The sequence below is a fragment of the Molothrus aeneus genome, chromosome 2 (assembly GCF_037042795.1).
Source record: "Molothrus aeneus isolate 106 chromosome 2, BPBGC_Maene_1.0, whole genome shotgun sequence".
In the NCBI taxonomy this organism is placed as follows: domain Eukaryota; kingdom Metazoa; phylum Chordata; class Aves; order Passeriformes; family Icteridae; genus Molothrus; species Molothrus aeneus.
The window spans coordinates 85,949,528-85,963,847 of NC_089647.1; the positions used below are offsets into that span (position 1 = coordinate 85,949,528).

The window sequence follows — 14,320 nt, forward strand, 5'->3', positions numbered from 1 at the left end:
GCCAGTCTGTGCATAATGTCACCATGTATTAAAGCCAGCAATTACTGTAAGCTGAGATCTTCTGCTGCCTCTTGAAACCACACCCAGAGGCTGCTGAAGCCTTCCCTTCATGTCCTCCCCACAGCCAACAAACACACATGGGACAGTCACAAGGTCAGCTGTTCTTGCTGCATTCTTCACCACTTCCACAGCTTCCAGACCAACCACTGAGGACAGCTCTGAAGCCAAGTCAACCATAGCCACCTTCTCAATTCCCTCCTGCAGATCAGAATTCCCTGAGCTCTCCTCCACTGAGTCTGAAAGCATCAGGGCTGGCTGCCTCAGTGGTCCTCTAGAGGGGGGAAACTCCCCTTCTGCAACCCCATTTAATATAGGTATCTGTCTCTATTGGTATCTAACTAAAACTTCCTTTTTTTCCTCACACTAAGGCTCTGATCTTATAGATGAAATGTCTTCTGCCTAAATATTGTGGAAACAAATGTGTACACTTCTCACTTTGGGTATTATCCTGTAATGTGTGTCAGACTGGTTGTATGAACAATAAGATGAAGATAATACATTAATGTACAAAAGGATCTATGATTGACTTGTTATTGTGCATGGGTTTATACACACACGCAGGAAGTGAAAGAAAAACACATACCTACTTCTGTCTATTGACAGACAGATATACTTCATGTATTCAAATGTATCTCCCTGTGTGTGCTGCTTATATGGATAAATACAGCAAAGACATTTTAACCATTACCCTGAGATTTAGGGATTAACTTTGTCTTTTTTAGAGATGGCCTAAGATTTCTTTAAATCTGAGACCTGCTTTCTTTACATCTAAAAGCCTCTGCACACACAAATTGTAGAAGAGGTCCTTTATGACATATAATTCTTATACTTGGAAAAGAACATCTTATGCCTGCAAGGACTGCAAAGTGGTTTTTCTTGCCCTACATGCGTGCAGGTGAAAGGTCAGAGCCAGAATTTAGAGTCTTTTGAAAGTCAAACCACTAACAGCAAGCAAAGCTAGCTTGTGGGTTCCCTGAGTGTTTTAAAAGCAAACATACTCAAAACTAATCTAAACAACTCTACACAGGGAGATAACACCCTCTGTATGTAAGTGTCATTGTTTTATAACACTGCTTATGCATGCATATTTAATTCCACACTGTTGTATCTTTGCTCATTTATAAAACTCCAGTTATTTTAAGAAGGGCTTTACAAATGCATATAGCATTTAGAATATCCTGGCCTACATATTTCCCTTTGTTTATTAAAATACTACATGCATTCATGTCAGTATTTACACCCAATTCCTTAATTTCTGACAAAGCTATTCTAAAGATTTGGTTAAGTATTTCTGACATTTCTTTCTTCCCTAAGCTGCTCTGAGAGGTATTTGACTTTTGATTGGATCTATACCACCGATGCCAGAAGAGTCTTTTTTACACAAGAAACTGCTGTTTGCATCAAAGTCTATTTCACTGCTGGAAAACAGCCATGTTGCAAAATAGCCTGACACAACAGAGAAAGCAACTCCTTTTGGGGAAAAAAACCAGACAGCTTGTTTTTCAGCTGTAGCCTGGACAGCATTAAAGCAATGTCTTTTTGATGTAGAGAAAAACACTTCTCTTGTCATTCCAGAGCCTCTATTTTCCAGGCAATGCACACCAATTTCATTCACCATAACATCCATCGTTCTTCCCTGAGCTCTTTTGCTCTTTTCAGAGGATGTCTGCCCACTACAGCTCCTCAGGTGCTGATTTTTGTTTATGCTAATATGCAGATTCAGACAAGTATTGCGTATGGTTTCACTGTTGTAATAACCTGTTAACATATGGTAATTGTTTCTGCCCTTTATAGGATTTATAGCAAAGTGTATCAACTCCAAACAACACAGCTTAACCTTTTAAATCTTGCAAGGACTCGTGCCTTTAGCTCCAGAAACTTAAAAATGACTCCTCCTGGGGTGACTAATTTCACACAGACATTAAAGGGCTTCCTTGCAGCCTGAGAGAGGTAAAGCAATCCCTCATAAGTTCCTCAGAAAGCCCCGGGGAGCAGGAGTGCTGCTTTCACCTGGTGTGGTAGGCCAGCATCCCATGAGCTCTCCTGTTTCTTTGGTACCAAAAGTGCTGAAAAGCTAAAATGTGAACTGAATGAACCACAGTGCTCCTGCTGACCTCAATGACACAGCAAAATAACTTTTTTGAAATGAGTGTGCATGAGAAGGGAACTGCATCCCCTTGTATCACCATTTCACAGTTTGTCTTGTTCAGTGCACAGATTTCCTAACATGCAGGGGAAACTCCCTGACAGCTTAAATAAACAGCATCTCCTGATGGTGACCACAGCTCTTTGAAAAGGCTGATGAACTCAAGGGCTAGGAGAGGGCTGAGTGGCTGTAAAGTAAAAAAAAAAGTGAGTGTCCAAGCAGATCCAGAGGCCAGAGATGCCTGATAAGACACATGTGATCCATGAGGGGCTGTGTTGATTGTGTTTGTCGGATTTTTCCTGTTTGCAGTTGCAAAGACATGGTCCTGACTCACTGAGCTGAGGGAAAATTTTCAAAGAGCTTAAAATTATGTTTGGGCTGGGCTATTTCCCTGCCAAGGCCTCATTGCATCCCATGACTCTCCTATGCCTCACAGAGGGACGTAATTTTGGGGATCACTGTGCAACCTTTCCCAAATAACTTTTGCCTGATGTGGTTCCAGGGCACTCAGAGGAGGTGGGCACACCTCATTCACCCATGACTTCAGGTGGCCAGGTCAGGCTGATGTGGCAACAGCACAGGGAGATGCTTGGTCAGGTGTCTAAAGAAGGCAGTGGATAAGGAAGAAAACTAATTGCCATCACAGACCAATCTGAACCATCATTTTAAACAACCTCAGACCATACAGATTTGGTGTAATGCTCTCAGGGAGGGGGGAACACAGCAGGACTTCTTAACCCTGTTTCAAACTCCAGGTACATGCATCTCTATCAGGGAGACCAAGGCACAACTCCCACCCACAGATCCTGTTTTGCAGAGGGCAGTTCTGTATCTCAGGGCAGAGGCTCCTTCATCCTAGGGCTGAGGAGCCACAGGAGAAGCCTGGAGGAGAAATGTGCTCCCTGGCTTCATTTCTTCCCCTTCTTCCTTCTCCAGCACTCATTGTCTTTCACTGCAGGAAGACATTCCAGTCCACCTTCAGGCACTCTGGGACTCAGCAAGAGGGATGTGATAAAGGGCTGTGAGAGGGAGCACTGGTACTCCTACTGCTCTCCTCCATACCCTGCCAGAACCACCCTGCTATGCTAGGTCTTCTCCTCTCTTGTCCCAGTATGACCCTCCCCAAAATCTCATTCCATCAGAGACATGGGCATCACTACAAATAATCAACTGCTCAGGGCAGCACAGAGGGGAAAATGCTTTTAAAGGGAGTGTTGGAATTATATACATACATACATACATACATACATATATATATATATATATATATATATATATATATATATATATATATATATATATATATATATATATATATATATCTCCTGCCTTGTCTGCAGGGTGTGGGGAGGTTCTGGCTGGATCCAGATCCAAATCCAGCTGGATGTGGGGACCTCATAAATCCAGCTGGATGTGGGGACCTCATCCAGCTGTGGATCTTAATAATCTCCTCCTTTATGATGGGTAGGAGAGCAGGAAACTGTGAACATGGCCAAAGTCCTGCAAAAATGTCTGTGATGCTGCAGCAGAAGACAACTGAAATCAGGTGTCACTCAGGTAAGTTGCCTCTGGGACCAGGAAGAGACTTTTGTCACCCTAGAGGACAAGTGGCATCCTGTGCCCTGGGATCTTTTTTGGTTTTGGTGTTTGCCTACTCCAAAGCTCAGAGACAGACCCCAATCAGAGAAGAGCAACCAGATGGGGGGAAGCTCTGCAATGGCACAGAGACAGCCTATTATTTACTTGGCCAGCATCTTCTCACATTCATAACATCAAACTCATGCCCATACAGGTCCAGGACAGGGAAGAATTTCCTTCCACATATCAGAAGACCAAAAGATTTACGTTTTCCCCCTCTCGGCTGTTCTCTGAAGAGCAGAGGTCTCCTGCTAGAACTGCTAGAGTGTGCTTCACCTAACTTCTTTATTGTCATTGCAAAGACCCCAGACAGTGGTGCCACTTCCAGTCTTTTCTGTTCTCTGCCTGCAGTCCACAGTGTATAATTAGTCTCCAGAGGTCTGATTTTTTTTTTAAATCTCTAACCCAATTATATAATACAGACAACAGGGTAAAATATAACAATCTGCAGTAGACACGATCTTAAGTTCTCTCCTGCCTTTGAACTCCAGGAAGCTGCAGGGTTGTTAATTTTGGTTTTAAACAAGGAATGAGTAATGATAAAGATAGATAAATGAATAAGAAAACCTCACAGGAGGCAATAAATAAGTGGTGTGTTTACCATGGCAGTGGCGGAGCCTCATTGCATCTCTGCCTCAATGTTATGGTGAAAAGAAGGTCTAGAGGTCTGAGTCACTTGTCTCACAAAGAGCACTACACTTAATATGTGCTCTTGGATTTTGAATTGCCATGCAGCAGCTCTAAACGGGGACACTTAGTAGCTTGCTATTCCTGTTTTCCAATATGTGCTAGTGTACTTTATTTTTTGAGTGTCACTTTGAACATCCTTTAAACAATAACCTGAAATTCAAAAATCAGAGGTAAAAATATCTTATTCTGTCTGCTGTTTCTTCCCTGCTGTCTTTTTTATAATCTTTTCAGCAAGGGAAAATAAGGGAGCAACATCACTGAAGGCAGAGCCATCAGCTTGTGCTCACCAGGCAGACACAACAGTGCTGCCTCATGCTCTCCACAGGTAAGATCATTCTTTGCAAGTGAAGGTAACTTCATAAAGCTTTGGGAGTCTTACCAGGCACTTTACAAGCAGTTGACTGTTTCTCCAGGTCTCTGTCTTCATTTCTGGATTCAGGAGAGTGAATAGCTTTGTCCTGCTTCTCCTTGCTTGCAGTAGTGTTTGGAATGGTTATGCTTTGCCACACTGGCTTTTTAGGCAATGGTGGTTTGCAACTGAGCTGCTCAGAGGACTTTGCTTTGGGTTTGATCTTCTCATTTAAAGAATCACCAGTATTTGTATTGGCTGTTTTTCTGATCTCTGCCTTATCACCTCTTAGAAAAGAAGGCAATCCCTCATTTTCTAAATTAAATTCTGCACTGTATCTTTTAATCCCTTTTGATTCTGGTGGTGAATTGTCTTCATATTTCAAGGACAGTGAGGTGGATCTAAGTTTCACTTGAAAAGGACTTTTATCTTTAAAACTTGACTGATTCTGAGATACCACTGAAGAATTGTTTGGCATTGGTACTTCATCAACAGCTGGGGAAATATAACCAGCCAAACTTTCTGTAGATTGGCCTGTGTTCTCAGAGTAAGATTCTGGCAGCAAAGTCCCCTTTTTGCTGCTACTTTTTTCCTTGTCCAGATCTGATCCCTTCTGGAAGTCACCTTGCCACTTCTCATTTCTTGAGGAGACCTTTGCTTTGGACAGGAAGAATCCAGTATTTAACGGGCTTTCCAACTCTGATCTTTCTGGGAAATACAGGCTTCTGGTGCTTGGTCTCTCCCGTGCAGAGGAAACAGAAAACTTTTTGAAGGCATTGAGTTCATTGACTGCTTTGTCAGCTTTCTTCCCCATCTGTTCCTCTTTGTTCTCCTTCTCAGAAGCAGCTGCCTCCTGTGCAGTCTTTATTTTCTCTAGAGAGCAGAAAGTAGACGATCCCATTTGCGTTGAGGAAGCAGCATGTGAAACATGCAATGAGTCTGCAGGCTGGGAAGAACCCATGAAACACTCCTTGCTGGACTCTGACAATAGAGTAAACTCTTTGTCTGTCCCTTTATTACAGGGCACTTCCACAAGTACCTGATCATCCTTCTGCTTATTTTCTTCTGACCTTCCCAAGCAAACAATACTATTCTTACTAATTGAAATATTTTCTTCAGAAGATAATTTATTTAATGGAAACACAGTAGGAAGCGCCTTATTTTCTTGATTTACAATATTGATTGACCCATCCCCAGACAACAGAACCAGTGTTTCTGAGGAATCTTCTTGGTTTTGTACTCCTCTGTCTGAACTGGAATAGGAAGAAGTTGCAGAGTCTTTGCCTTCTGATGGCAATGAGGACTCAGACTCCTCACACATAATTTCTAGTGCTGGTTGGCAGTCCTCTGGCTGATTCTCTGGTAGCAGGGTTTCCTGTCCATCAGCAGGCTTGGAAGCAGGCTGAGTCCCCACTGGTCTCAGAGCAGGAGGGAGGTCCTCAGGCATGCTGGGCTTTGGCCAGAAAGCCACATCCTGTGTTTCAGCTGTGCTGCATGGCAGTTCTTGATTGCTGGATTTGAATACAGCATCATCCTCTTCTTCTTCCTCTGGGGTACAGCTCAAATCAGTCAGAGATTCAGACTGGGTCCTCTGTAAAAAAGAAATACAGAAAGCCCTGTCACCATGTACAGCTTCATTTTTTTTCTTATTCATCATTACATTTACAGCTGAGATCTTAGAGAGGAAGGCAATACTTGCCTCCAGTGCTGAGCTTGCAGTTTTCTTAACCTACAGACTGGATGCTTTTTTAATTAAGCAGATCCTGGAATAATGCACTTAACCAATATAAAAGCATGTGTGACATTTCCTTCTGCAGAGCTAGTGCTTTCATGTCCTTGTAGATGGGAAGTCCATCAGAACAATGGCCATGGGACTGTCCTTGGCAATTGATTCTCCAGAGCGTACTGCCTATGTTGTGCTGCTCTTGGGCAAAAAGCAACACTTGAAAGAGAAAAATCTGTCTCTGTATTTTGCTACTCCATACTAGCATTAAAAATAAAACAACCCATTCTTCCTTAAACATGACTCTGAAAAGGAAAGGGTACATAGAAGCAAGAGCAAAAGCCTAAGAAAAACCATCCTGTTATGACGCTCAATTCCAGCTGAGTATCTGCCCCATTTGGCAGTCTTGTTTCTAATCCCACTGTCATACAGCATTTCAGCCTTACTTCCTTTGTGTAAAAGTTTTCTTTTTCTTTCAAGAGTTAAACTATTTGTTAAAAGTTTATAAATTCATATTTAGTTTAAAAGTTAACAAATTCATATATAGTTATCTGTGAAGTCTTGTGATTAAACTTGATGTGAGGACTGGCTAAATACACGGGATTATTTGAAAGCACAGTAGTGAGCTGCTGAATATGCCTTTTCATATGGTGCCTGTATTAGCTCACTGTTTCCCCATAGTTTGTTGGGTAAATATATACTTTGGATGTAGGCCCTAACACTAAGAACACAAACCCTACACTTTAAAGATATTTTAGGGTGCTTATGACTTCTCGTTCTGCAGATACAACAGCAAAAAAACCCCAGTTGCAATGCCACCTGCATCCACAATCCATATACACAAGAACATAAAAGCACAAGATATCAGTTAGCCAGAAGCAAGGAGCACAGGCAGAGTTGGGCAAGAAAATATGAAAAATTGTTTTATCAAAACATGTGCACACTCTCTGTGGGAATCCAGAAGGGCTCAGTCAGCTGGCAGTTATGGGCAGTCTGGACAAAGCAATCATATTTTAGTAATAAAGTTAGAATAGAAAAGAAGGATTGATTGCTGAATTATTGCTTTATGTGTTTTTCTGAATAACTGGCCTTCTGATTGTGCTGCTCACAGCGGTGCTCTACCAAGCTGGAAGGTCACTCACAGATTTGGGAAAATACAGAATATCAGCTAGTAATATTTTGAGACAGGGGGAATAATATTTCTGGTAGTAAGCATGCCAATTTAATGGTTTTACTGTATTTAAAACATTGGAAAAAACCCACGAACAATAAAGTATAAATACTATAGTAAGAGTTGAAAGCTTCAGTGATAAAAGAGAGGAAGGAAAGAAAGCAAGAAGAAAAACTAAGCTATGCCCTTCACAAAATATGACAAGGGATCAGATAAATTGTGTTTAGGATGGTTTAGAAAAAAAATGTGTTTTTTAAAAAATATTATACATTTTTTAATAGCCTTTTTAAAAATAGTATGCACTTTCATTTATCATATCTGAGTTTGAAGTAAAAAAGTCCAGTAAGAACTTTCTGGATTTTTGTCAAAAGTGACACTGTTTATTTTCACACGTACCTGAGAAAATTTTCTCATTCTACTGGATCTCTGGTTCCGGGGTTTTATTAAAAGCTTATGCCTAGCAGCAGAGTTATCCAAGAAAGCAGAAAGCTCAGGTGGAGTGTCAAAATTGGCTGTAGGGGAGATGGTACTGTCAGATGTCCGGGGAGACTCAGCTTTGCTACTTCCATGCCTAAGGAACAGCTGACCGTCTGTAGAGCGAGATCTAGAAGAACCCAATGTAATCTGAAAAAAAAAATAAATCCCCAAATGGGGAATCAAACAAAGAAACAAAGACACAAAAATAACAATTCTACAAATAAGTAGCCATATTTATTACCATTTTAAGTTTTTTTCTTTTTGACTTTTCTTTAACATACTTTGCATTTCCTAATGTTGCATCTGATGTTCTGGTTTTAGCAATTGTGCATTTTTAGCTGCTAGAATATTATGATATACTGTCCAGGGGGAAGGAGCAAATCCCATCTAACTGGAAGATGTAAAGCACACAAATACATGGCCAGCATGTTTTAGGAGACAGATTTATGAAGCGTACTCGGTTACAGAACCTAAAGGGCCATTTTCCATTCTGGGTCTGTCCTCTAGCATCTTTATCTATGCTCCTATCCACAGCTGTTTTGTGCTGAGCATCTTTAGCTTCCTATATGTCAACAGGCCCCTTCCAACTCTACAATACCCTCCCAAAGAAAAAAAAAATTAAGAATTTGTGGCATTGACACTTAAGTCAGCTTGTGTTTTTACATCATGTATTTATATCTGCATTTACTGGAAATGTAAAATTTCATTAGTAAACTATTCTGGGGAAGGAAGCAATGGATAATTCCTACTAGAGGCCAATAGCCCATCCAGAAGCATCTCCTGAAGGCTGCAAGGGGTGTCACCCTTTCACAAAGCCGGAATTCAGCTTGCCTGTGAGCTTCACCAAAAACTACCCTAGTTCCAGGGATGATGCAACAAGAACACTGGAAAATTTATTTAAAATAAACTCTAAAAAGGGTTCCTCCTTCCTCTCAGATTCAGTTTGGCAAATGATATTTCCAAACTATCTGTCACAGCATTATCACCTCTAGCAATTCATTACAGTGCTCCCTTTGAAGGCTTGAAATTCTGGTTCACTTCTTTGGAGATTTCCTCCTTTGTCACACTTTGTTTTGTGGGCATTCTTCTTTCTTCTTCTTTCTTTTTTTCTGGAAGTGGTATTTTACTAAGGAAGTTGGATGGGAGAAGGGCAGGGCAGGTTGGTGTTCATTTTATTTTGGAAGAGAAAAAGCATCAGCAATATCTGCAAGTAGAATTCTGCAATATGCACTGCAGCCCAAAGAAGCTCTGTAGTGTAGTGAGGGCCTGCTACTGCTTGCTCAATGGCCAGGGGAAAACTCCCATTGATTTTAGCAGAGGCTGGATCCACACCTTCTAATCATACTTTCTACTTAAGAAAAAGAAGGTAGCTCAGACATGCTGAATAATGGATAAAGGATGCTCTCATTAATTTTAACTCTACAGTATCTGCAGTCTAGTAGTCAGACATGACTAATGTACAACAAACGATAGGTGGCTGCATTATACATTAGTAGCTAACAGTGAATACATTGACATTTCAGCTCCATGATAAAAACACAGCACATGTTCTCTTTCAAAGCACGTCATTATTTGCCTGCCTTTCTTCTGGCTCCTGCTTTTCCTCGAGAACTTTGCATGTCTTCTCCTTGGCAGTGCTCAGTGTTGGCCATTACACCGGAAAATCCAAAGTCTGGTTTCTTGCTTAAATTTCAGCAGCCTTAGTGAATGCCAGCTCTGAGCCGGCTGCAGAAGTTGTTTGTCCCATGAAGTTTGGCTTTGACAAAGCCTGCTGGAGAAGGAAAGAGCTGGCAGACCTTTCTCCAAATGTCATGTGCACATGGCTCAGTCATCCTTCAGCTGGTCGTGCTGGGTGGCACAAGGTGGGGGGCCAGGAGGAAACCCATCCCCAAAGCCCAGACAGGAGAGTTGTGATTCCTTTCTTCACTCCAGAAAAGCTGCCAAAGATACAGCAAGGTGTCACTGCTGCCCAAAAGCTCAGGACTGGGTTGTATAAAATTCCTCAGCCCTGTGAACTGGTCTCCTCTGCCTTCCAGAAGCAGGGCTAATTTCTCTGAAATGTCAGGTAGTAGATCCCGTGGTTTGGGAGGAAAGCCTTTAGATGGAGCTGCATTCTGGCTGCACTCTCAAACTGGCATGGGTTGAAGAGAACTCTGAGCTAAATGATAGGGCATGTGGAAAAAGCTAAACAGCTGTGTAGTCATCACCGCGACTCAGGAGTCAGCAAGTGAGTCAGAAAGTAATGTTAATGGATCAACAGGGAGACATAAATCCTCTTTCAGCAAACACGCATCTGGACTGGGCACAATTACAGTGAGCCCATAACAGCCTTCAAGAAATACTTCCTTCATGAGTTCTGTTGTTTTTATTTTAAGAATAATAATATTGCACTGCATATAAGCAGTTTTTTCAAACAGCTTCATGTGGAATCTAAGAAGTAAGGCCAGAAATCTTTGCTGAGCCCTGCTGCAGCTGGTCCTGAAATACATTTTGCATAATTACCAAGAAATGGTCAGCTCAGGACTAGTTTCTCTATTTCATTTCTGCAATTTCCTTCCACCCCTCCTCCTATTCCTAGAAAATGCTCTTCCCTTTACCCCCTGTGTTGTTTCCACCAGGACTCCAGCTGCGGGCAGCTAAAAGGGACTCTTCAGAGCTTTGCAAAACAGCCCTTTAATCAGCCAGAAGGGCTGGCTTCTGATTGAAGAAAGCCAACCATGCGCCTATACTTGAGCTCTGAAAAACACCACTTCAGCAAAATTCACAGCCAGAATCTGACTGAAGGCTGAACTCAGACTCCTGAGCAGCAATGTCAGCCACTGTCATCAGGCAAACATTTTCTGTGTCAGTGTGAGGTAACTTTGTACTTAAAGCAAGGTCTGGGCAGATTTCAGAGGATCTAGAGCTGCTCCTGTCTCTTCAATAAGCTTTCTCCCTTATCCTGTGCATGTAACTCAAGCAGCCTTTACTGCAATTTCCCATCTTTGAAAAAATGGACACTGCTTCAGTGTCTAAATCTGGTTGGTTGTGCTTGGAGACTAAATCATGTCTATAAAGTTTGCTAAAGGATACGAGCTTTTCTAGAGACATTAATTATTATCAATGGGATAATGATGGGATGACTTTGCATCAGAATTATGTTGATAAATAATCATAATTTTTTATGTTAGACAGACAGACATTAAAACAGCAAACAGACAGGCAGGCAATTATATGCATACAAAGATGTTTTTTGCAGCAGACGGGCAACAAAATAATATTTTTTAATATTTCTTTTAAAAACCACTACAGGTAATTACTTGTCCCTTAATACATTTGGCAGAAGTTACCTGTTCTTCTTCTTCACTGCCTGTTCCAGCTAAACTCAAAGAGCTAAGGTGCTTGTGAGAGTCAGAGAACTGTGGGATGGAATGAGGAAGAGATTCAGTAAAAGATGACAAACAAGGTGGATATAATCGCAGAAATCATCTACACAAAGTGCACAAAGGTACTGACAATGTAAGTTGTTTTTCTCTACAGTCTTAAGGATTAGCAAGGACACTGCAAACATAAAGTGTAAGACGTGCAGATAAAGAATGAAATAATGTCTAACAAAACTATCATTTAAAAAAATCAGATTATTTTATGGTTCTTTTTCCAATGACAACCTAAAAGAACATTAGAGAGTTCTCTTATCAACACACTCAAGGGGGAATACAGATTTTTCAGCCTAATTTTTTTATGCCTGGAAGCTCTTTGTAGTCTCTATAAAAAGCACAACATTCCCATGTGTGTACACAATCACATACTCTTCTTCCTAGTTCTGCATTTTCTGGTGTGATATTTATGTTTTAATAGGAATACAGATTCTAAGTAGCTGTTTACAGAGAGAGAGTGTTTTTCCAATTTGAGTAAGGTATTTCTGAATTGCTCAGAGGTAAAATAGGGATATGTAAAATGAAATACTTTATTCTACCATCCACATATAGGCAAAACAAGTCATTAAACACCCATTTTTGCCAACACTGGAACTACTCACTCTCGTTCTCATGCCTGAGCTTAGGCTTTCATGAAGCAAAGACATTTCTGGAGGGCTCCTGGGTAGTCCATCATCTTCAGAACTGGTCCCAGCATCCTCTGTTCTCTTTGCATGAAGTCCAAATGGAGGTGGAGGTCCCAATTTCATGGTAGGCTGGAGTTTCAGCTTCAGTGTGGCATAAAATACATTAGCTTATGATAGTGATGGAGGTTCCCCCAGAACATTTGTTAGCTGAGGTCAATGAGTTACCATTATTTTAACTTCACAACTGAATGATCCAGGGCACAGGACATCTGACTTGACACATTCTCTTAGGGAGCCAAAAACTACCCATTTTTCAGCTATCATTTATGTAGAACCAAGACGGGATACTGCTCTCTAATTAGCAAATGCAACATTTGATGTAAACTGCAGCCAGATATTACTTACTAATCAAACTTTCAACTACAAATACTCTCCAAAAAAAAAAATCAAGCCTGGAAAGACATTCCATCTCTTGCATTTGAAAAAAAATGATATTGTCTAAGTTACCTGTAAAGCTCTAATCCGATCAGAAATGTTTTCTTGAGAAAACACTCTTACTGGCCTTGCAGGCTCTTGCCCAGTCTCAAGGATGAAAATGCTATCATGTGACAAAGCTCTGCTTCCCATAATGCCTTTATGTGTCCTAGAATAATATAAAAAATAATGAGTGAAAACATGCAAACTTTTTTGCCATTTCTCTTAACTCAAGGGGTCTATTGAAGGTGGAATGGGATACAGGGATGCACAACATCACAAACAAGATTCCAGACTTCCCCATGAATACAGCCATTCAGGGTAATCTAAGTAACACCTTTAAAAACAACAACAACAAAAAAAAATGCTGTTATCTGCCACATTAACAAACTGAATCAAGGTTAAAGACAGTTTAACCCCAGAAGACGAGTTAAGTCTTATGAAAAAAGCTACTGGCCCTTGGGTGGAAGCCAGCAGCTGGGTGGTGGCACAGTGCCACCGGCAAGCCCAGGTGCAGAATGGACTTCACATAAACAAGTCTGTACTGAGACTTCTAGCTAATGTAAGACCACGTCTTGCAAATGAGTGACCATAGAAAGAATAAGTACCTTTTACTATTTAAATGCAATACAGCATTTAATAAATCTCTGCCATACAGATCATTAGCAAAAACATTTCAGGCAATGTAGTCCTTACATGAAATCCTTTGCATAAATCCTTAAAAGGTGCTGTGCTCTATATCAAGGTCCCCCAGATTTTCTCTTATGAGCCTGTGGGACATATTTTTTCATTGGCAATCTTTGTGGCCTAGTTGGGGGAAGTAGGAGATGCTTTGTGGGCAGTTTCTCTCATATTCTGTTTCCTCCTTCTGATGCATGTGTTAATGTAACTTCTTTTGCAAATGGTGCATGTGGGGTATGAGCACCATGCTCCTTTATGGGAATGGTAGAGGAGGCCCACAGACAGACAGCTAGCTGCTAGGAGGTTCCTTGTGCTCATTTTCCTCAGCTTAGCTTCTACCCTGACTGAGAACGGACAAGAAATGTGCGCACACAGCATTTTTTAAGAGTACCTTTTTCAAATTTTTTTAATCAGGGAGCTATGAAATGGTAAATGAGTGCAGAATAGATAATTGTCTGGGTTTATGTAACTATCAAGTGAATTGAGCAGACAAGAAAAAAGAACTGTATTTCTGGATCCTAGATACTGTCATAGGAACCTTGAAAACAAACATAAACAATCATGGCAGACAGTAACATTTTCCCCGTAGTGGCTGCTATAAATATGTTTGATAAAACAATAGCAGGAAAGAGTTGATCTACATTCTTGCTGCAGAAGGAAGGAAAGCCTGCTACGTCTGCTTAATGCATTAGAGACATTAGAAGAACAATTTCTCTGAGTGCAAATGTGATCTCTGCAAAACATCCAAGGTCAGACAAATCTATAGCAATTTGCAGAGTAGGTGCCAGCCAGGGCTGCAGTGGTGCCCCCTGCACCAGCACTCAACAAGGGTGAGTATCACTCACAGGCAGTGTCACCTCATGGGCGCA

General features: G+C 41.1%; 1 protein-coding gene across 4 annotated transcripts in view; it reads right to left on the reverse strand.

The window, feature by feature from the left end:
* The window catches only part of CRACDL (CRACD like), a 41,930-nt gene that overhangs the window by 8,224 nt on the left and 19,386 nt on the right, over nt 1-14,320 (reverse strand). For 3 of the 4 annotated variants that reach the window (XM_066545226.1, XM_066545224.1, XM_066545225.1), the window contains exons 5-9: nt 12,804-12,939; nt 12,273-12,437; nt 11,584-11,652; nt 8,174-8,401; nt 4,914-6,474 (exon numbers count right to left, since the gene is read on the reverse strand). In XM_066545226.1, coding sequence (XP_066401323.1) covers nt 4,914-6,474; nt 8,174-8,401; nt 11,584-11,652; nt 12,273-12,437; nt 12,804-12,939 — 2,159 coding nt within the window. The remainder of the gene's footprint in view (nt 1-4,913; nt 6,475-8,173; nt 8,402-11,583; nt 11,653-12,272; nt 12,438-12,803; nt 12,940-14,320) is intronic. The other variant, XM_066545227.1, reaches the window with a different exon arrangement.